The sequence below is a fragment of the Pavona decussata genome, unplaced genomic scaffold, assembly GCF_977016875.1.
Source record: "Pavona decussata unplaced genomic scaffold, jaPavDecu1.1 SCAFFOLD_52, whole genome shotgun sequence".
Lineage (NCBI taxonomy): Eukaryota > Metazoa > Cnidaria > Anthozoa > Scleractinia > Agariciidae > Pavona > Pavona decussata.
In genome coordinates this window covers 2,477,501-2,501,042 of record NW_028145474.1, presented here as the reverse complement: position 1 = coordinate 2,501,042, position 23,542 = coordinate 2,477,501, and the positions used below count along the sequence as shown (strand labels likewise).

The 23,542-nt window shown below is 37.9% G+C and overlaps 3 protein-coding genes across 10 annotated transcripts in view; all 3 read right to left on the bottom strand.

Annotated features, from left to right (window-relative positions):
• Nucleotides 1-8,726, bottom strand: part of LOC146480911 (regulating synaptic membrane exocytosis protein 2-like) — a 44,581-nt gene extending 35,855 nt beyond the window's left edge. For 2 of the 8 annotated variants that reach the window (XM_085109232.1, XM_085109234.1), the window contains exons 1-3: nucleotides 8,700-8,726; nucleotides 8,523-8,591; nucleotides 495-2,344 (exon numbers count right to left, since the gene is read on the bottom strand). In XM_085109232.1, coding sequence (XP_084965358.1) covers nucleotides 495-2,305 — 1,811 coding nt within the window. In that variant the 5' untranslated portion in view covers nucleotides 2,306-2,344; nucleotides 8,523-8,591; nucleotides 8,700-8,726. Of the gene's footprint in view, nucleotides 1-494; nucleotides 2,345-8,522; nucleotides 8,592-8,699 lie in introns of those variants that run through there. The other 6 variants (XM_085109231.1, XM_085109235.1, XM_085109229.1 and 3 more) reach the window with 5 other exon arrangements.
• A 4,013-nt stretch (nucleotides 8,727-12,739) lies between these two features.
• LOC146480910 (regulating synaptic membrane exocytosis protein 2-like) lies at nucleotides 12,740-14,643 on the bottom strand. Its single transcript, XM_085109277.1, has 3 exons — nucleotides 14,225-14,643; nucleotides 13,794-13,995; nucleotides 12,740-13,540 (listed from the first exon to the last, which is right to left on the bottom strand). Exons 1-3 carry the CDS (start codon nucleotides 14,365-14,367, stop codon nucleotides 13,406-13,408), a joined length of 480 nt encoding a protein of 159 aa, XP_084965403.1. The 5' UTR covers nucleotides 14,368-14,643; the 3' UTR covers nucleotides 12,740-13,405.
• Nucleotides 14,644-17,353: 2,710 nt separating this feature from the next.
• Nucleotides 17,354-23,542, bottom strand: part of LOC146480909 (adenylate cyclase type 3-like) — a 30,654-nt gene continuing 24,465 nt past the window's right edge. The window contains exons 17-23 of the mRNA XM_085109242.1: nucleotides 23,387-23,468; nucleotides 23,130-23,291; nucleotides 22,412-22,558; nucleotides 21,865-21,957; nucleotides 20,791-20,908; nucleotides 20,127-20,251; nucleotides 17,354-18,843 (exon numbers count right to left, since the gene is read on the bottom strand). Coding sequence (XP_084965368.1) covers nucleotides 18,682-18,843; nucleotides 20,127-20,251; nucleotides 20,791-20,908; nucleotides 21,865-21,957; nucleotides 22,412-22,558; nucleotides 23,130-23,291; nucleotides 23,387-23,468 — 889 coding nt within the window. The 3' untranslated portion in view covers nucleotides 17,354-18,681. The remainder of the gene's footprint in view (nucleotides 18,844-20,126; nucleotides 20,252-20,790; nucleotides 20,909-21,864; nucleotides 21,958-22,411; nucleotides 22,559-23,129; nucleotides 23,292-23,386; nucleotides 23,469-23,542) is intronic.

Genomic DNA, 23,542 nt, shown 5'->3' with positions numbered 1-23,542 from the left:
TAAAATATGGCCAACACATCTTGGTAAACAAAAATGAAATAGCTATGCCTGTTGTCCTTGAGTTTTTGTTTTCAAGCTCAGAAAGGTCACTGAACTTTGTTGAATGAGATGTCCTTTGAAATAACAATATTGATCACATCATCAAAACACACAACCACCAGCTAAATTTTCCACTTTGTGGTTAGCATGTTATTGTAAAAGTTGTCCAATAAAAAAAGCGTAAAAGCGTACGCGACAATGCCGAAAGGTGGTCTGGGAAATACCCAATCAATTTCAATGAAAGCTCAGAATCCATGATGCTTCGACCGTACAGTGAAGGCTTGAGATGGCGGGCAATATGGATTCTGAGCTTTCATTGAAATTGATTGGGTATTTCGCAGACTACCTTTCGGCATTGTTGCATAGGCTTTTACGCTTTTTTTTGGGACAACTTTTGTCGAAACAGCTGTAAAACAAAGTAATAAGCAATTCAACCATTGTGTGTTAAGGCCAACCTGTGAGCACCCGTGCTCTGTGTCTCTGGACTATACCCATTCCTGGAATCTGGAACCCGTTGCTGCCCTGGCTGATCTCCCATTGGACCCTTCTCAGCAGAACCAAGTCTGGGCCTTCCTTGATCCATTGCTGGTGCCTGCTGTGAAGATCCAAACTGTCCCCTGGGGTGGTTCACTGGGGACCCCCGTTGTTGGTTACTAAAGGGTCCTCTGGGATGCTCCTGGCCTGGCTCCTGTGATGGTGGCCCTGATCGCCCCCTTCTCTGGTCCACTGAAGTATCTACCTGCCCTCGTCCTTTTTCTGAAAAAGGTGCTTGTTGGGGTGCACCTAACTGGTTCCTTGGGGTGCCTAACCTAGGTGAACCAATTGGAACAGGAGCTCTAACTTGCTCCATCGGAGGGCCACCACGAGGTGAACCCATCTGTCCTCTTGGATGTTGCTCTAATTGAGCCCCTTGCCTTGGGGTCCCCAACTGACCATCCCTTTGTGAGCTTAACTGACCAGGAACCTGTCCTTGCCTTGGTGAATTTAACTGTCCAGGTGGAACCTGACCATCCCTTGATAAACCTAGCTGGCCAGGCGGGACCTGTCCCTGCCTTGAGGAGCCTATCTGACCAGGAGGTGCCTGGCCTTGCCTTGGCAAACCTATCGGTCCTGGATGTTGTTGTTGTCCACCCTGTTGGTCTGGTGGCATCCCGTGTCTAGGCTGTCCACCAGGACCAAATCTGGGCCCCATCTGGTTTGGCCCCATCTGCGGCATTCCTTGTGGTCCACCAACTCTTGGACCTTGATGGGTCCCCATGCGGTCACCAGGTCTAGGGCTGCCTGGTGCTTGTTGTGGACCACCAACATGATTTGCAGGAAACCCACCCTGAGGTCTTGGTCCTGTGGGACCATAAGCACCTGGTCTAGGCCCCAAATTATACTGTGTAGTTGGCTGTGGGCCAGGGGACCCTCCTCTACCAAAACCAGTTGGACCAGGCTGTCCAGGTTGGCCCTGCTGTGGGGCCCCAGGCTGGCTACCAGGAGGACCCCCTCTGCCGTAACCACTGACATTTTGTTGTGGAGGTCCCTGAATTCTCTGCTGTTGTGGCCCTGGAGGACCCCTCATTCCAAACCCAGGCCTGGGTTGATTTGGAGCCATACCTCCCCTGGGACCCTGTTGTTGAGGACCAGAGAATGGTGGGCGACTTGATGGTGATGTTCCTGGATGACCTACTGGGGTGAAACTGGAACCTTGCTGCTGAGGAGGAAAATTAGACTGTTGACCTCGTCCCGGAAGTCCCCCAGGCATCCCACCTTGTCTAACACCAGGTCCTTGGGGCTGTGGATGTCCTGGTCTTACTCCTGGACCCTGACCAGGCACTGCCAGGCCTCTTCCTGGTCCCTGGTTCAATGGACCTGACCTATTTTGCACAGTGCCAGGATGACGACCTTGAGGAGCGTGATCTAACTCATCATGCCCTTTAAATTTCACAACTTTTCGTCGAACTTTATTCTCATCAGGTCTGTACAACTCATCGTCACTCATATATGCAGGACTCCCAGCTGGTGATTCATCAATTTCTTCATCTGATACTGATGGTCTACGAAAGCGGTTTCGTTCACCGTCCTTTCCCTTCCCACGTCTCCCACTGCTTCTAGCAGAATCTGATCTTTGAAGTGAACCAGCCTGTCTTCTCATTGCCCGTTTGTCTTCCTCTGTTGGGATTGCCCTAAAGTCACTTCCTAGAGAGTCTGAGTCATTTGTCTTTGTTTTTTCACTAGGTCCAGTTATTGAACCGAACCAGTTCCCAGTTTTTGTAAGCATTTCCTGCTTCTTCTGGCATACAAGGCAAACCCAGGAAACCTGAAAAAACAACAGATAGAATGATTTTAAAGTTCTTTCAGGGTAATGTAGGACTGCATAACGTCAGTTACAAATCTTGAAGACAATGGAGGACTAGTAACCCATTTAACCAACTATTTTTTCCCCATAGCAACAAGTGAAGAAGTTACTAAAACTATCACTACCCCTCTCCCCCTGGTGTTAATACTTGGCTCTTAGTTCCATATTCAAGTAACATCTTATAGACCTTTATGGGGAGAGGCAATACAGAGCTATGCATCCTTCCTTTATACACATCCACTGGATGACAATAACATGATGACTGTGAACGGTACTCAGACCCCTGAGCATTAGGTTAAATGTCCAATATTTTAAAACCTCTTGGTGAACATTTCTCATCTTTCTCTTCCTTGTAATCATTCAAACGAAGTAAGGCCACCAACGATTACTTCTCAAGATTTAATCTTGACTACTGAGGCCAGACTGTCAACTTTTCTCATCATTTTGCCCCAATGTCAACAAATAATCTGCTACTCAACTGTAACCTGCAAATTAATACCCTAGCTAGACGTTCATCCTTTGCAAATCTGAAGCTAATCTGAAAAATAATAACTGTTGAGTGTGGTACCAAAATGAATCAACTTCAGAGACTTTGCTTACCACTGCCAGTACACAATCAGCTTTACTTACCAGATAACCCATCAAAAACATAATATTTATTCCTATTAAATATTTATTCCTTTAAAAAAGGACTGTCAGTTGCATTTTTCTTAATAAATAACACCATATCCTAGAACCCTGCAGTCTTGAATAGTTGAGAAAATTAATGTAAGTTCATAAAGAGATAGTTGGGCTTTTAAACATAACATATGCACGTACTTAGAAAAGGACAGCTCCTGTAATAAAACATTAAAATATTTGTACAAAATGCACACCACTAACTTTTTCCCTCTTGGAGATATTTGCAAAGTAATCAATAGTTTCCCATTCCAGGAAAATTCAAAAAAATTTATGCTTTTTAATATAAATATGGCTGATTTGAGGGACCCACTCACATGTTGGACATTTAAGCCACCTGGCCCCAGCTGTTCAAAGAGCAGATAGCTTTGTCCATTGAAAAAATCAGTAAATCCAGAAGATAAAATGTATTGGTTGGGTACAAAATCTGCTAAATAGAGGTTTATCTGCCAGGTACAACTGGGGCCGGGCTTCTTGGTGGAGGACAAGCCAATTAGCACTTTTATAATTTTAAAAACTTTATAATTTTTAAATTAGTACTTTTATAATTATTAAACAAAGAATTCAGAATTGAATCAATCTGAATTCTTCATTTATTGGCTAAGATCACAATAATTTCACAATAAATAAATAAAGGGGTGCATGGAATAAGGCCCTAAGTGACTTTTCATGTAAGGTCAAATTCTCCTTTTCTTTCACAAGCGAATACAATGAAATTTGGAAGGAGAATCTAGCTTTTTAACAAAAGTCACTTAGGGCTTTTTTCCAGGCACCCCTTCATTAATATCACCATTACAAAAATAATGTCAGTGTCTTTGATATATCTTATCATATCACTATTTATTGATTTATTACCTAGAATGGATTTATTTATCTAGTATCATTACTATTATTTGGCACCAGTACCAATTTAAATTTGCTATCAAAAGGTTTTGCATTTTATTCACTATTTTTTTCTGTTATTTTATTTATTTGTTTGGTTATTTATTTTATTTTTATAATTTATTTACTTATACAGTGATAATTTATACAGTAACTGTTACTTTTTGAACATTATTTATCAAGTTGTTGTTTCTATTTTATTTACTTACTCACTTGTTTATTTTATTTATTTATTTATTTATTTATTTATTTATTTTATATTTTTAATTGTTGCTAATCAATTTACAAATGAGTCAGTTGTCTACATAACAGAAAAATGTTGCATTCAAAATTAAATGCAAACTTCACCAATAACAAAAATCCACTAATTCTTATTATTCCTTTACATCAATCCTAAATATGTTAGCTTACATGCTATTTATTTAGTTATTATAACCTCACACACATGAAAGTCGATCTAGTTAAACTTTCTGAAATACATATACCGAAACTGTTAGGGCTGCCAAATGATCTTTCAAAAAATATGCATCTCGCAAAATTATTGACAAGTTTCATAAGTTCCTCAGGCTCTAGTTCTTTTGTACAAAAATTTAATAATAATCCATCTTGGAGTCTCAATTTCTTTTGCAAAGCAATAGAAAAACAGCCTGACTACAGCAGGACCAACTTGACTCTAACCCACACATTAAATACTGTTGAAAACTACCATTTATTTCATATCATTCTTAGAAATCCTGGGGATATTCTTCAGATCATCACTTCAATATATATTTTTCTCGTGAATGGTTTCATTTCCCACACAGCAGGAATTTTTAGTGAAAATTTATTGCAGTACTGCAGCTTAGCCTCTCACCAGTAAGAACTGAGCTTTACCCATTTCAAATATTATTTGACTATTAATGCTACAGTAGGTTGTATGCTGACAAAATAATGAATGGATGATGTTACACACACGTTTCTCACAATAACTTAAAGCAGTGATTTGATCTCTGCTGCAGATACATACTAGAGTTGGATAGCACAGCAAGACTTCAAGAGTAAACCTCGCTGGTTGAAAGGAATTCAGATGTTGCGATTTTGCTATGCTACATTATATAGAGTACAACTCAATTACTGAATTTAGTTGCACAGAAGTTTAAATATTTGAACCTGGCCCTACAAGGGCTAGAGATTGAATTTACCAGCCTACCAATGATAAAAAAGCAAGCTAAACTGTCAGGCAAGGCAGGTGAAAATAATAAAATAAAATAAAATTATTTTAAAACTTTTTTTGCTCAAGCTTTTAGAACTATTCAGGTTAGCATGTCTGGTTTTTCTTACCTCATTAATTGACCTACATAAACTTGCTCTCGATCAGTAATCATTGTTGACTAAAGCAGATGAAATGTAAAGGAAATGTGAAAGAGTAATTGCATGTAACCCTTGGGCCAAATTGAAACTACAGAGACATTTGCGTCCCCTGTGTGAAGTCTGGGATGCAGGTGTGTTAATAATTATTGTTTATATATAGCCTGGAGAGCAAACTTGTACGAGATTTATTTTCAGTTACATGTAGTGCTCAGTGAAGTAGAAATGGTAACACATTAATTTCCAGCTATGAATATCAATTAAAAGACTAAAACCTTCCTCAGGGGCTGAACATTCAGCCCCCGAGCAAGGTTGTCGCTACAAACGAAATATCGGGCAAATTTGTTTTGTATGTGTCTGTTGTTCTAGCCATTTTGTTCATTTTTCACTGCCTCCGCTGTAAGGATTAGTCTGCCGTCTATATATTACTACTCCCCCTGGATGGAATTCTAGTCAATTGCAACCCCCCCCCCCCCCCATTCCCCCATAGGATGCTAGTCCATCACAGGATAGACAGCATGAAGTACTAGAAGTATTACTACTCCTCACTGGATGGTTCACCAGCATGAAGCAACAATGACTATTACTACTCCAATCCTAGATGGGGTTATAGTCCATCACAGGACACCAAGCATTCTCCAATACAGCTGTTGTTCCCTGGTATTCATTTATTAAACTATTGAAAGGTGAAAAGAGGCAGCAGATTTTGCATAAAAAACAGACATGGAAAACCATTTAAGCTTGCCCAGACAAAGACAAGTCGACAATTTGTTGCTTTGTTGCTTATTTGCAAAGGAAATGGCTCATAAAAGAGTTGGCTGGCAGTTAGGTGTCATGAACTGTTCAATAATTTATGTTCTGCAGGTGAGTCAGAAATTTCAATTCATATTGAAAATTATCTTGAAAGACAGTGGCAAAATAATGTACTCAATAATTAATCACTGTGCAAGCAATGTATAATTCATGATTAGAGATGACAGTTAGAGACTGCAAAGGCATGCAAAGACAAAATGAAATCACTACAAAAAAACCTGATGTGTTCCAAAACTCCCATGGAGATGTTGATAATGAAGCCATTCAAATCTAGTCTTCATTGACAGCATGTTAACTGTGAAAGGCAGACCTATATACATGCAAATTTAAGGTGTATACATTCACATGTTAATGACTTGTCTGAAAAATTAACATGTTTCCCACAGTTTACACAAGAGGTGCAACCTGCAACCTGCAAGTAAAGGATCTGACGAAGGACACTCATTCAGAGCCTCTAAATACAAATTTCACATTTGTCAATTCGTCAGCCAGTGGACCAGAGTATTTCCAGTTGAAATTGAACACTATTTCATGTCACTGTTACCAAATTAATAAATAACTAACATACCTAATGAATTTTGTCTGGAGGTCTAAAAATTCAGTTCATTAATTTTATAGCAAGTTTAAATATATTCCTACATGTTTTTAGACCAAACTCAAGGTAAAATTATTTAACACAGTATATTTCTTTCACCTGGAGACATTAATGTTGCCCTTTTTAATAACCCAAGATACCACATTTATTTGAATAATGGTAATAGCCAGGGGAGATTTTTTCCTTTTTGCACCGAAAGGGGGCGATTTTTCGAGGGTAGCAGCTATTTTGAATATTCATTTTCGTGGGATGTCATACCCTTAATATTTTTATCATTATTTGATCTGCAAAGGGGTCAGCATGATCAGCTGTAACGATGTCATTCAAGTAGGGGGGTTTGAGTATTCAAAGGAGGCAAGGGGGAGGAGGTGGGGCTAATTATTCTGGGGAGGCAATTAAATTTCAAATATTTCCACCAAAGGGGGGGCATAATCCAAGGACGACGATTAATCAAGGGCTTGTTATTATTCCAATGAATATGGCACTAACTTGGTTTATAGTTTTATGTTGTATTACTGGTGTTTATGTTTTACAATAAATTACAACCTACGTGTAAGGCAATAACTTAATTTTTAGCTTTGCAAATTTTTCAGTATAGGGTACATATAGCTTCTTAAATTTATTTTAACATTTTTAATTTCAAAAAAATTAATACCTTTTAATAAAGTGTACAACAAGCTATATGAATAAATTTTTTGCTCAAAGTTAAACAAGTTCAAAACAACTTAAATTCAATTTTTAACTTTATCATTCAGTAAAAAAAAATACAAAACCTATCGCACTACATTTCATTGTTGTCATTGCCTACTTTGTAATGACATAGTTAACATCAAAACATCAAATCACAAAAAATTTTGTATTTTTACTGGTCAAAAAAAATCCTTTAGTCATTTAACTTTCTCAGATTAAATGCACTTTTAGTAAATAAACATTGTCTTATTTAAAAGGTACAGTAGTTGAGCATGTTGTATCACAGCATATTTTACAACAGAGCAAGGAGGTCAAGACACAAGAAGATCAATAGATGTAGTTCAATTTGTCAGAATAGATGACTTTTGTATTCAAGGCTTTAAAGAAGTCTCGCATGAGAAAGTCACACACTGGAGCAAACTGGAGAAAACAAGATGCTGGCCATCGTGTGGGTTGAGTTTGTTGTTGGTTCTTGTCCCAGCTTCAAGACGTTTTTTTCCGGGTTCTCCAGTTTTCCTCCCTCCACAAAAACCTCACTTGCAAATTCCAATTTAACCCAGAATGCACAGAAACCTTTAAATTAAGCTTTTCAGTAGAAAGCTCTTTGGCACTCTCCATGTAAACAAATATGTTTTTAAATGTTTTATTATTATTGTTATTATTATTTTTAGTTTTATTTTTTTATTATTATTATAAATTATGACAGTGAGCTGAAAAAGTGCAATATCTCTTATCCTATTTATAATACATAATGATGTTACATTTAGAAGCAAATTTTTTATGAAGGCTTTTTTTTAATTTAAGTTTAACAATGCATGTATAATTTATGTTTTTATGATGTTTTATTTATTCTACCCATTACTCAAGGTTGAGGGGAATGGAAATGACAGCAATACATTGGATGTGAACAAAGCCAAGATTTCAGTCACAAATAGAGCCATACAGTGCACATACAGTGCACTTTCTTCAAGACATGTGCGATCACTCAGACTAGAAATAATATAGATGAAGCTAATGTTTAATTCAGTCACAGGAGCTTGAGAACTTCAAGGACTAGACAAGAAACAAGATCTAACGACACTGAAAAAGTTAAAGAAAAGTAGAGAAATGAACAGAAGAAAGAGAGATACAGACCTCAGGACCGAGAGCAAGAGTCTTGAAGTCTTGGATCAAGTTGGAGAAGAGAGAAAGACCCTGTCCTTGCTGCAAGAAAGTTTAACAAGTTAATACACTTTATAGTTTGAAATTATTTTTAATAAAGAGTTCATTGACAGAGACAAGACAAGACAAGACAAGACAACTTATACTAACAATGATGTCCGATAGGCCGGATACCTTAGGCTGCAAGAAAACAAACACAGACAACACAAAGATTTAGCATGCAGGAAGTATTTAAGCTTAGAGATCTGATTTTATAGCCTTAAAATATTGCAGTAAAAGCAGTTAACATCAGCTGACAAGTAGGGATGCCACATGGACCTGCCCACAAACATCTTGTAATGGTTTCTTAAAGCTTTCACAATCGAATGACCTGTTGAGTACATTTCTCTTCACCCTGGTTACTGAGATTTTCAGCCGATAATCAGTTAGAAACACATTTGTATCATTTGCTGCCTTGACATTGTTTTTAAAGGTGGAATATTTCCAGAAAAAAGACTGCCACATGTTTGCTCTGATTTGAAAATTTAATATACACATTTCAATGAAGCAAAGAATTTTAGAAGTAATTGGCCAGTTTCGCAAGACTCAATTTACTAAATCACATTTAACAAACTTTTCGTTAAATTGGGGTGTAATAATGTAATTAATATAACTACCATCTTAGTAATTGTTTATTATAAAGTGATGAAAATGGTGCTACATAATTTAAGTATTATTATTATTATTATAGTTATTGTTATCGTTATCGTTATTCTTATCATTATTATAAAATGTCCAATGTTAGAGTCATCTTTAAAGTAACCCTAAGATGTTATCCCACATGATATAATTAATTTCAGCTGGATTATGTTCCTAACAATATAGATTTAAATTATGAGTATTATTTAATTTTAATTACAGTTGTTACACACACACGTATTCAATATCATATTATTAATAGTAATAAGTTCATTTGTGAATAAATTAGAGTTAGCAAATTAAATATGTTAAATGTTTAGTTACCAAATATGAATTACTGTCAAATTAAATAATAGCTAAAGGCGATTCTTGTTTTCCAGAGCTTTAACGGTGGGAGATAATAATTCAAGGGAGGTGATTATCTAAAGTAACAATAGAAAACTCTGTATAAATGCAAGCAGGTATAAAAACTCCTAACAGTCAATTGCTGACAAATCTGCAATGCACAATTATGTGTAGGTTATTACATTTTTAGGCACAGAATTTTAATTATGCAAGAATTTTCGGCTCTCCGTGCATGGTGTTTGATGAAGCATTTTAGGGAAAATCATATTATATTGAGATATTTCAACAAAACCATAATGATATTTTAAGGAAGAGCCATTATTCACGAGACAACTATTACTGAAGGGAATTTCCGCTGGTTACTGTACCTCATTAATTATATCATTCAGTAAAACCTTTGGTAATGCTCTAAAATATCTCTTAGAAAAGTTTAATCCAACCCATAAAAGCATAAGAGGTAACATATATTAATCTCAACTGCACTGGCCAGTAGCAGCTACAAATTGCACCATGTTATGCTTGTGTCAGCAAGGTATGACTACCTGGGTGAGTTTTAAGTGCTGAGAAGGATAATTGTAAATGGCCATGGTACTGATCATGTTTCAGGTTTTCTCATAGCATTCTTTGATATGAATTACACAAGTCATGCAAAAGGTCAAGTTGGATAAAACACTTCTCAAAAGATGTATTTCTCTGTTTTTTTTCTGTGTAGTTTTAATAGTTTTACTACACACCAAAATATCAACAACAATAACTATAAAAAATAGATAAATAAACAAACAAATAAACATCATCTGGCGAACTGAACTGAAGACCAAAGGGAGTGGCTTGACACCTATATATTCAAACACCGGAGTTTTGCTGTGATTAAAGATAATGATTATTATAATAACATCAATATCAAATGACGTGCTTGGTTACTAAAACCTGACTGGATGGCTTGCTTTTATTGAGTACAGTTTAATTTTAACCCTAAGAAACAGGTTGAGCGGGTTTTCACTTGACCATAATGGAAATCGATTGTTTGTAAGAGATTCTTAATACAGATTCTGTCAAATGATATCCCATGCAGAAAATCCAGGAATGATGTGTGGACAGTTATCAGCCAGGGTACAGGGTACTACATCACATTAAGTGAGATGCAGCTGTAATGTTAACATGTGATGTAATTTTCTTAAGTTTCCTTGAAAAAGGAACTAATGAAAATTCATCTATTAACAATCTCACTTGTGGCCAAAAGTTAACAAGGACTTTAAAATTGAGATTGCAAACTACTACTGCTAAAAACCTGGTCTAAAACATAACCGTTTGTAATAGTTGAAAATTAAAATGTAACTGCAGAAAGAATTAAAATGATACCTGGAATTAACAGCAACAAGAAAAACATTTTAAAAAGATCAATCTTCAGATAGTGAAATTAAAATGCCACACCATAGGGGGCACATTAAGGTTTTTCAAAAGGTATATTTACAGCTTTTTTTTTTTTTTTGAGAGCGATAATGTAGTCTAGACAAAAAGCAAGTTCAAAGGAGATTCTCTGACGGTGGGTGCTCCTTTCATTTATTTAAGTGCTTTTGTGTGTCAATTTATTCCTTTTTAAGCAAAGATAATAGTACAGTCTATGAATCCTTAGAGTGGAATAAAACCCAAAGGCTTTATAATAATTACAACAGTGCTAAGTATTATCCAATTAAGGTGAACGTTTTAGGATTAAGTCACTTCATCTTGTTTGTACATAAATGACTTTGACTAGACAGTGGCAAAGGTAAAATGTTAATCTAGCTTTTAAACTAAAGGTATATATTCATTGAGAAATAACAAAATTACTGTTATTGGAAATCCTGATGTAGAAACTAAGGCTTTATCGCAGCAATCATCCAAACCAATAATTGGAAATGACAATCTGCCATACTATCTGTTCCTAGTCGAAAACCAGCGGAAACTACTAGCTCTGCTTCAGTCTATAGCTGGCATAAAAATTATTCATTCTTTACTTGATTAATAACACTTTGAAATCCAAAGTAATTTCACAACTGAAAAGGTTGGTGTCTCAGTGTTTTTAAAGCTCCACGTTATCATTTAACGATTTTACTTAGATTACAAATACAAGGATTTTAATAATAACTCAACGCCTATAATTAAAGTGAGAGAAAGTACTTTCCCGAAAGCAGAGTAAAAACCTTTTTTCACATCACAGTGTGTACCAGTGTTGTTTTAGTCCATAATAATCAGACTTGTGAGAATTTTAAATCAACGGACAGTGATAAGGTTCACTGGGTGTTAATTTTGCAATCAACAGATCAACAAGTCTGAACTTCAAGAAGTTTCTAATATGAGAAGATAAGCCTTTGATAATAATTTTTTAATCAAGTCAAGAGATGGGTGCCAATTGCCACAGCAATCGATTATACTGGATAGATTTTGTGGAGAAATCCAAAGGAATAAAGATTGACACATTAGATTTTATCTGTTATGGGTGGTTAAAATATTTTTTCTTTGGTCTCGTGCTGCAGAGGTATTTCCCACCATTAATGCAAAGCATGCAAAATCTTTCATGTCGTGTGAGTATAATTTCATAACATTTGAGAGCAAGAAATGACTTTTGAAGCATCATCAAGAAAGTGGATGTTAATATGAAAAAGAAATTGAATGGTATATTGCTTTATTTATACAATCTTATAAAACTTTAAATTTATGTTATTCTAATTGTGAATATGGAGGTTAAAAAAAGGAAATGACCCGCGGTTAAGGCGACAAATAATAAAACCCAGAGATTTAGTTTTGTTTGCTACATTGAATAAATCAATGATAAGAAATATAAGAACAGTATTTGTCGAGGAAAGATCTTTCTTTAAGCTCTCATAAAAAGTGTAATTTTAACATTTAGACTAAACAAGTTGTCAGCAAGAGAAACTACAATAGAAAAAGCAAAAATATACTCAATATTGAAGAAGTATGCATATTGATTTCACCTATAATTATTGTAATATGTATGCACAATATATTTTCAGTAGTAAAAGAAATGAAATATGTACTGTACATCAAAATTTTTAATATAGCACAGAGCTGGGTAACACAGTTATTTCAACAAGAAATACAGGCAAATATGATATCACAAAATGTAGCAAGTATTTACACAGCACAAGCTCTTCAAATTATGCCTGGAATATTTTTTACCATCAATAAATACCAAACGGAAAAAATAAAGAGTCTTTACACATTCAACAAAGCTTTAACACCAAAACACTGTGACAAATAAAATTCTGGGGGCAGTTTATAGGAATTCGAAAATTTAGACTCGTTTTTTGGAAAGATAAGTTGTTTGCCAAGAAAAAGCTGGGTGGGTCAGAACGTTTCACCTGTAATGTAAAACTGGCGTCTGAATTCATAGACGTTCAAATTGCTACAGGGAAAATCGCCCTCAAATTAAACCAATGCCCACTCCTTCGAAAATAAAGAAAAATAAAGTATTTATACATATATATACAGTTGCTTTGAAGGGGATCACTAAAATGCCTTAAAATTCTCATATTTATAAATCTTAATCAGCGACGCAAAATTATAAATAAGTTAGATGAAACACAATTCTCCTCTTGGAAGAATTTTGTGTCACACTAGACAAACATAATAATATAGCAAAAAATTCTCGGGGACAAAATCTACTTGGGAGTAATAATTGCAAATTATGTCCTAAAGTTTAAGCCGCCGAATGTAAATCACCGATTGCTCGCTGAGATAAAATTGTTCAACCTTGACTGAATATGAAATTCTAATGCAGCTAAATCGACAAAGTGGATGCTTTTAAAAATACATGAGCAAAAAAGCTTCAGTTGTCAACATTGGTGTTTACTATCGATTGCTGGAGAAAGCCCTTCACAGCAAATGGTTTTGAAGATCTCAAAGCTTTGAAGTAAGACGTTAAGGTGTAAAAAATAAAAGATTAAAATTATATTTTGACTTACCGAATTCTGTGAACATATCATCGGCGCATCCATAGAAAAGGGAGAAAAAATGAAGGGAAAAACACGAAGTTAGTTTATTTCAGTTTCAAAAGAAGAGTAATCGCTGGACAATTTTAGTCAGAATTCATAATAACAAAATCTATAGTCTCAAAAAGTCTTTAAAAAACAAGAAAACATGTGACTGATGAGTAGAAATAACAATGCTATCTTTTAATATTTTTTTGAGTTGAAAACGTTTAAAGAATTCCCAAAAATTCACCTGTTTTGATCCCGGAATAGTGACTTGTGTACCACATCGCGCGCAAACTTTGAGTTTGCAATACTTGCATTCTTTCCCAGATCCATCCGTAAATTTTGTTTTATGGCAGATTTCACACACATTGTCGTCCGTAGAATAATCCGACTGTGCGGTTTTTCGCTCAACTTTATTCTGATAGCTGTCGACTTCCTTCTGAAGGTTTCTGCAAACCAAGGCATAAAACCTGTTTAATTTTCAGTCAAGCGTAAAAATATAAACTCATACAGGAACAGTTTGATGTGATATCATCCGCTAGCATGATTCTTTTGAAACGACTGTTATTCACAAGCGACGCGAATTCTAAACAGCAATAAATAAAGCACGCAAAAGAAGGATCAATGCGATCTAACGCCAAAATGGCGTTATGAGCACACATTCAAGAATACGCTCACCTTTGCAGCTGGAGTGTTTCGTGTTCCATTTGCTTTTGCCGTTGCAAGACAGACTGTATAATCTGCTTTTCCTCCTCCGTCAAATTCGAGAGATCTGGAGGAGGTGGAGACGCAGGAACCCCAAACCCAGCCATTTTTCGCATTTCAAGCGAAGGCGGTCAAAGAAACCTTGCGTGAATTTCAGCTGAGGATTCGCCTCAAATCGGCGACGACTGATAGAAGACCCACGCTAAACAACGCGTAGAGAACCGAAGATTGCAAGCCGCTAGCTAAATTTACGCTCAGCTTTCTGCGTTTCCACTTCCAGAGCAATATTTCATTCATCCTTTACAAAATTATCCCCATACTCAACAAAAAAATACTTGTAAAACCGCAACTCATCTCTGAATGTAGGTTTTGCATTTTATGATAATATTCAGATTTTGATCGAATCGCGCGCGCGCACAATCGCTTATCTTCGGAAACTCTTCGGAGAGCTTCGGAGATTGCTAGGTTACGGATAACGCGCTCGATGGCCTTGGTTTGGAAAAACTGAACTCTCGTTAAGATGCACCACAATTGCATGTTGTGGGAAACAAAAATCAAAAAGCGTTTAAAGAATACTTGGATATCGTGACCATTTCCTTGGATATTAAACACGTGCACAATTATTTACTTAATCACTAATTTCCATAAAGTCGCACAACTTTCTTTGTTTTAAATTTTATGCCTGAAACAAAAGTTTGCAGCACAACAAAAGGTTTGATTTTTTTCCACCGCACAAGCTACCTTAATTCGATTCACATAACATAAACAAAACATTGACACATAAAATGTTGTTCCAGTTCTGCCCTAACGCGGAAGAAACTGGGAACGAGGAACTAGAACGGCACCATATGGAACCAGGTGACTCGGACACCTGGTTCAGACTACACGATTGGGGGCGCGTTCATTTATTTCATGGTCAAAATGATTTTTTCTTTCTCTCTTCTTTGTTTTTCATCCCTTCAATCACAATTAGTGACTACGTGGGAGAAGCAGGGGAGGGGGGGGGGGGCGGGGTGAAACAGGGATGATGCAGTTTTGAGAGCACTGACCCAATGTGGCCCAGCTTGCCGTCGACGCCATATGTGAGTTGAGTTTGTTTGTCTCAGTTCTAAAACCACAATGTGTCTCCCTTCCGAGGATTCTTTTCCTGGTTGTTCTCCCTCCTCAAACCCTTGAGGGCCACCCTTATTAACCTCGAGTTAGCTTGGTCAGGCTACCCTGACTAAATATTATTAAGCTTACAGGCTTGCCTCTGGAGTATTAAAGAGGCGGTTGCGTCGCAGAAGGGATCCTTCAGTCAAACAGCTGTCTTCGTTACCCCCAGGGGAATTGGACTTTGCGCATGCGTAAGTGTTCATTTTTGACCCTATACACAAGAGGGAAGAGTTTTGGGGTCGAGAATGGGCCAAACCCCGGAAAATATGCCGTTGTGCCATTGTGCCGTTGGGGTCCCCCTTGATGTGTCTATGGATCTCAATTGTAATTCAGCCGGGTGGTGGTGGGAGGAGGGGGCGTTAAGGATGGGATATAATTTTATTTATCTAGTTTTCATGTATAAATTCTACAGATGTGTCATGCTGTAAAAGCCAGCTTGGTTAGAAATCAGATGCAGACGTTAGCTGTATTATTGTATTAAATGACGCTTAAGTCTAAATAGGATAAGAAAAACTTGTATAATATTTGGTTGTTAATTGTAGGGGTTGATCTATCCTACCTATCCCGTACCCCATAAGAATTTTCCCGAACAATATACGAAATGCCCCTTTTTTTAGAATTTTATCGCATTTTTAATGCCACTTTTGTTGCATCGATTTCAGGGCAATTTATCGCCGCAATATCGCAAGGGTTTCGATCTTGTTCGAAGCTTGATGCTTATTTGCAGCATTTTTCAGAAAACGTACCGCGCGATATAGCGCTAAAATCGCTGCTGTAGTTTACGCGTGCTTTTGAACTCGCAGGTTTGCTCGAGAAAAATTACAGCGAAGTGCGAAAAAAGTGTGACTCTAAGTCAGATAAAAGTGTCTGAATTACAGGTTCCGGAAATCAGTGGTTACTTGCATCTAGATTTACCTGCAATCTTGATCGGCCCGATATTGCGGCCACACTTGTGTGTAACCAAAACATCAGAAAAGATATGCGACTGCAGACTAAAGAACACAATATTATGCCTTTATCACTCAAAATTGTGTTGTTTTAGATCTAGTATCAGTATAGAGCATAGATATTACTCTTTTGTGTCAACATAGGACGTTTGGGAACTAGACAGTGTAGCTCTTCACAAACCAGTACGTATTTCAGACAGCGCGACTCGTTGAAGGGGTGCAATACTTCGTTCAGTAATTGTTGAAAGGTTACTCTGTTTCTGCGTGTGAGTTACGTCCTTCTTGTTTCTTGTGATTACTAGTTTAAGTATCGCTGGAATGTTCAATTATTTCTGGTATATTCAAGCAGATATTCGATTTACAGAGCTGCTGTTTCCTAGAGTGATAAACAAATAACAAGAGCACAATGAACTTGACAACGCACGGTGTGTTTCGTATGGATAAATGAGAGAACATCACAGTTATGGACGCAACTTAAATTAAGGAGCTACAAAAAGAAAGTCTGCAAAAATTTCACACTTGAAAGCTTGAAAGCCTGCATTTTTCAAATGGATAAGGTGGTTTGTTTCTAAAGAAACTGCGGTGCTGCGTCGGTGGGGAGTAGAAACCAATGTTTGGTTTATCAACAGAGTTGATAATTAAAGGTAAATTGGCCACCGTAAAGAGATTTGAATGCTGACGATTCGAGCGTTAGCCCTTCATCAGGGGTGTGGGTTGAATGTGCCGGTTTATATAGTGCGCAGTGGATTTTTGTTATGCCAGCTTTCTTGTATCGTACAAAACGGTATAAGATTCTCATTTAGTCACTCTTTTATCCACAGTTTAAATATATGAATTCATGTAGTTCATAATTCAAATCCGGTAGTGTATCTCATAAACACGAGTGAACCCAATGACCTATAGGGTGCGACTAGACGGTGGGAAGAAACCGTCGACCTCGTAGTCACACTGACAAAAAGGTAGGCAGCTTTTGACAGCAAAAGAACACTACGCGGTATAATACATCTCCATCACTATTTTATTGGACATACATTTTATTACATTACGGTCATCAGACCACGAACAGCCTCCCTTCAGTCTCAAAACTAGTCAATTAGGAAGCAAAATAAGCGAGAATGCGCAAAACTCGGGCACCATACGCGCGGGGAAATTCGTCTCATGCCAGATGAGGACACTTAATGAAGATTTATATGGGAAGGCTCCGCCCATAGATTCAACCGCTGGCCCTTCACCTTCCAACTTTTACCGAAATGGTACCCCTTTCAAATACATAAACAAAAAAATTCACCTTTTCCTTCTAACTCAAAGATAACACAAAGAGAGAAGAACGTCCTCTACAATATTGGCACGGCAGCAAGGAAATTGACAACAACCTTTGCGTTACAATTTTTTAGTAATTCTAATACGAATTTCTACTCAAGTTTTGCAACCGTTTCCAATTCTTGGATTTAATTGCTACTCCTTACAGGGGCATAGTCGAATTCTGTGATCCTTTAAAACACTAAACTTTAAATTTGCTACCCTTTGGTACTAACTTCCGATGGTTTAAACGGCGCCTCTTGTGGACAAGTATGTAAACAAAAATGAGCTACTTTAGATACCAAAAACAACCTTGATGTCTGAAAACGGACTTGGGAAGAAATGCAGTTGATGTGAAATACGGTCAGAGTTTATAGAACCGGGCGCCACCCCCTCCCCGCCCCCTCCCCCGCAGATCTTCAAAGGTTTAACCACTTTAATAAACTATCGCACATGCTCGTATATTTCGCTTCAAACCTTGAGAGAAAGGAGGACAGCTCGTAATCAACCTTCTTGATCAACCTTCTTGATGGTTTCATTTTCTGAAATTATACAAGGATCTGAGGGCGCACGGCATATGAGCCCATTATAGATTATATACAAAATATTCCACTCGTATGAACGGCCATAAACGGCAGTCTATTTCTGAACTAAAGCAATTTGGATTACTATTTACAGTTATCAAAATTCTTGTTGAACTTATCATGGAAAATGTTTGCAGAAATTAAACTTCGCAAATTTTCTATGGCGCCCAATACCCTTTATTTATTTATTTTGCTGCCCTTGAAGCATCTTTTAACAAATAGTGACTTCATTGAACGGAGTCACTAAATTTTACTTGGTTTAAATCTCAGGAGACGCTTAATTTAACATTCAGTCTTGCGTAGGACAAGTGACTGATTGCGTGAATGTGTGTATATGTGCAGTAATTCACGAAAATTTTCCGCAACAAGGTGTATGTAACGCGGTTGATTTTACGGTGAGCGGTTCATTTTTGATTGGCGTCTTTGAGTGACATTGGAAGCCACGTCAAAGTGCTACCATATTTGGAAGGTTAAGGTGCTGTTTCTTGTCTTCCCTCCCGGTAAGATAATACGTGACCAACTGTCCTTTTCCTTTAACTTTCACAGGTCCGCGGTAGATAAATTTGAAGCCCTTGTCCTTCAAAATTTCGTAAGTTTGCTCCGTGACCTAGAGAAACAGAAGTGCAAAAAATGTCAAGTGACAAGACCGTACATGAACTAGGGGCCCTTCACGCGTGAGCACAGCCTATTATACCCATGCATGACACAGCGGCAAAATAATTGCGCATGAAAAAGTCCGCAGATGAGAATCGATTACGAATGCTCCAGTTCAATCGCCAAATTCACACCTGTTACCACAGTATCTTTTTTGTTAGGAACCTTTCCTGAAAGGGGCAACCTTGTCTCTTTTGGTTTGGGCTTATCCCCGCGAAACGAAAACAAACAATGGGAGTTTTAAAAATGCCGCCATTTCGCCGCGTAAGATTGCTCAGGCGTGACGAGCATGCGCACTCATTTCGCCGCTCTGTGAACTGGGAGCCCTTCACGCATGCGCACAGCCTATTACCCATGCATATCGTTGGTCGATAAGGGTGAGCCTCTGTCAATACCAAATGCTCAATATCACTGATCGATACTGAGGTTTCCTTGAAAAATATCGGCTGTTTCGATCCTGTTCACGTGACCGCCCACAATATTTGAAGACCGTTTTAGTGCCGAAAACCAATATTTTTCCTTTTGTATATATGCACGTTCCACTGAGCTCGTAAGAGGTATCACAAAATTAAAGTTGAAACACTGTTGCTAGGGCTGTGTTTTCATGTTTGTTTGTTTTGTTTTTGTAATGTTTATGGACCATAAAGAGTGGTTTTAGAGTGTAGTTGATGACATCACAGAAAAGCCTTGGATGATGACGTCACAATATCGTAATCGGTATGGAGAAAAGGCCAAGTATCGATAAAAATCGTACTCGTATTGGATCGATTTGAAAAACTGGTATCGACTCACACTTATTGGCATTAGTCAGAATGGACAGCTGTTTCGCCCTTGTTAGGGTTTATCAAAATGAAACAGCCAAGGTAATGCTGAGGCGCGCTGAGAAAGCGAATTTAAACCCCAGTCTCTACACAACAATTGTGGGAGTCGTGGTGCAAATGATGAATTACTGTACATTGCTACCCTAATTTTCTCTTCAAAAATTGGAACGGGAAAGCGCGCGGAAAGGTATTCGAAATGAAGACCTCACGGGTATCTTAGTTTTACTAATCTTCTACCCAGCTCTCCCACGGTCAGGTGCGGTCAAGCGTGATCTGGGTACGATGAGATTGCCGTTCTCCCGGAGGCGTTTAAATATTAGCGTTCAGTTAGTGTTGTTGGGTAAAAGAAACCCAATCAAAGATGTTTGAATTGAATCTGACGGAAAACAGACAGATGTCAAACGCGCATACAAACCTGCATGTAACCGGCTTTTCCGGTACTCTCCATTCTGCTGGCGACATTCACAGTGTTGCCCCAGATGTCGTAGTGCGGTTTCTTAGTACCAATTACTCCGGCTACAACAGGACCTTGGCAGATTCCTGAGAAAAAAAATGGTTGCTTTGATCGTGAATTGTAGTAAAACGGAAAGATTACCTTCAATGTACCTTCAACCGTCTCTCCATATTTTTATGGAAGAATACTTTTATTCCTTAGCATACCGACTGGTTCATAAGTCAAGACATCCTGCATCGTTGCGTACTTTATAATCAATCAAAAAGACCTTTTTACAGCACGACGAGCAACAATTTGAAATTTATTGGTATAGCAGTACACTTTCGAGTGATCAGAATTTGCTGGTGGCTTTGTGTAGGCTTGTTGTCCTTATATCCTTGAAGTGGATACACTTTTGCGCGCTACACAGTTACCTGTTAGCCAGTCGGGGCAGACCCAACGCAAGCGTGCTATAGCTCACGTGACTTTCCCGCTCTTTTCAGGTGGATGTTGTGTAAGCTACCAGTCGGACAAATCAGATTTAGTTTACACTATTTGGCTAATATGATTGGTTCGGGGTTTTTTTTGCGACAGCTATAATAAAAACCCTTCCTTTGGGGCATATATGCAATGATAATTAACTCACCGACTCTAAGCACAAACTGGTTAAAGCATTCTTGGTTGATAGATTCCAGTTTCTCCCGTAAGGTGAGTGCAAAATCCACAACATCAACGAGTTGCCTCCAGTGTTCACCATCTTGAGACTGAAATACAAAAACAAACCAAGTCCGGTTTAGAAGCTCAATAACGATGACCTACTGCCCTTCGTGGATATCACAGCGTCCAGCCTGCGAGCAAGCTCTCTGTTAGGTCAGCCGCGAAAGGATTGGGGCGGCTCGCTTCGCTCGCCTATAATCCTTTCGCGGCTGACCTGACAGAGAGCTTGCTCGCAGGCTACACAGAGCCTCTGTATAGATTTAGTCGTGATTAGAAAAAAGAAAGGCTTGTGAATTAATTTACTCCGTAGTAGTGTAAAAGGACTCAGAACGAACATGAAAGATAGGCGCAAATTACAGAAGAGCCTTTGTTCCTGCGGCAATACTCGAGGTAAAACTTCTAAGCGACCAGCACATGCTTGAGCCGATTTGCGAGAGTAACCAAGTGGTGCTAGCCTTGCGCCAACTATATCTCGAATTTTAATCTTGATAAAAAAAAAACGCAATTTACTTCAATTAAGTCATCACAGGGACACGCCGCAGTCGGCACCAGGCCAACTCGAAAAACGTTCGCCACTTGCGCATGCGTCATCCTGTGAAACGAAGGCATTATCCAGCCTCTTTCCCGAGGAACGAAACGAGGTTGGACACTTTCTATAGTGCTTCGTAATTTGTATGGACCTTATTCCAAAATGGCTTCCATTTTAATATTCTTTTGCTTGCATTCAAATTAGCCCTTCTTGCCTCGTTCAAGGTAAAATATGCTTTTTATTTTTGAGCTGAACGAGGCAAGAAGGGCTAATTTAAATACAAACAAAAGAATATTAAAATGGTTGCCATTTTGGAATAAGGTCTATGTAATCCATTTATTTCAGTTTTCTATTTTTGGATCACACGTTCTATACAGAATTATGCAATGTTCTTTCATGTGACCATAGCAATAATGATACTGTACTTGATTAAAACACCATTATTAAAAGTTTCAATGATAAACCAGTTCTTACCTCATATTCTGGTTTGAGTCCAGCTGCCGCCATGTAAGTGCTCTTAATCGTTTTTATTTTCTCGATACTGCGGAATCTTGGATCTGACAAAACCTACAATGTTTATAGAAACTTCTTAGTCACCATAGTGTTTAGTCACCAAAAGGGCGGATCCAAGGTCCATTGAATGAAGGAGGTTTGTAAGCACGAGATCCCAAAGTGTGGCTCCTTAAGGTTGTCAAGGTTGAAAAGGGCTGAACTACAGAGGCTACATCGACAAACTTTCACTGAAGCGAAGAAGGTTTGTAGTCTCATCAATTCCCTCCATACAACCGCCTCTGCCACTTTCTAATGGAATCCTGTCACTTGTCGATAGCCCCCAGTGTTAAGTATATTATTATTCACAGTTATGTATAGTTTTATTGGGTTTCTTTAAAACAACACGTGCAGGAACGATTTCCTAGAAGGCACCCTTAAGAGTTTACCGGCAGCTACCGTAAGCAAGTTGCCCTCTAGTTAAACTTCGTTAAACACGATTTCTTGTACCGAGTTACCTCTAGCTTATTACCTCATCGAAGTCATTAATGATTTCGTTCAAGAAGCGAATGCATTCCTTCCCGCCATCGTTGATCTGATCCTCGGAGTAAAACTCGTCAAAGTTTGGAATCGAGGCAAAGATTACTGTCACGTACTTGTATGAATGACTGTACAGCTCCTGTCACGCAATCACACATGGAATATGTGGTATGAGTAAAATAAAACATTGTATAATGCAAAATGGATCTGACGTTTAAGTAACATATCAAACACGAGAAGGTGTTTTTCATCAGATATCCAAACACTGAGAAATGGGTTCAAAAAACGAGGCGCAACTTGATATCTGACGAAACACACTTTCAAGTATGGCTTTTCAAATGATCAACAATTCTTGGAGAAATTCAAGGCTAAAGTTGGCAAAATTTTATAATAATTAGGAACACATATCCAAACCACGGTCACAGTAGTGATTTTCTTTGTTTTTTCTTAATGAATTATTAATGAGTTTGCGAAATAATAGCCCTTTTCACGGTTAACTCTGCTCATTTGAATTACAATGAAATCTAGCATGTATGTGAGGCAATTTCGGGCTATTTTGTAGTTTTAGCCCGAAATTGCCTGGCATCCACGTTAGATAACATTGTAATGCAAATGAGAAAAATTAAACGTGAAAAGGGCTATTAGTAATGATATATTGAGCAATATTTTTCCCGCCAAACTAAAAGCACGGAAACTAAAGATCGAGTTACCGTTTCGTCTTTACTCTGGTGCTGTAGAAAATAATCAGCCACATGCTCTGGCAAAATATTATCCACCAGCTTTCGATTTCTTGCTCGAATTTTTTCCACTTCTGTCCTCTTTTCAAATGCTTCCATTTTCCATAAAAACAATAGACGAGCCGTGCGTTCAACCTGAAAAACAAGACCCATAAGTTAGCCTTGATGTTGGGCGTGTCCAACACGTGCGCCCACGTGGTGTAAGAGCGGCTCTATTGTTGGAGTCTTACCTGTCGACCATGAAGAACAAGGATAAGAAAGCTCAATACCAGGATCACGGATGAAAAATACTTCTTTGGTACGTAGGATGTGCTGGTTAAAAGAAAGAAGAGAAAAACGATCATTAAAAGTGATGACTGAACTTTCATTGAGTTCGCGTATTTACA

Coding starts and splice junctions, on each gene's coding strand:
- LOC146480910 (XM_085109277.1), bottom strand. CDS start 14,367: ATGCGAAAAATGGCTGGGTTTGGGGTTCCTGCGTCTCCACCTCCTCCA. Junction 13,996..14,224: donor GAAACACTCCAGCTGCAAAG/GTGAGCGTATTC, acceptor CTTGGTTTGCAG/AAACCTTCAGAAGGAAGTCG. Junction 13,541..13,793: donor CTATTCCGGGATCAAAACAG/GTGAATTTTTGG, acceptor ATATGTTCACAG/AATTCGGTAAGTCAAAATAT.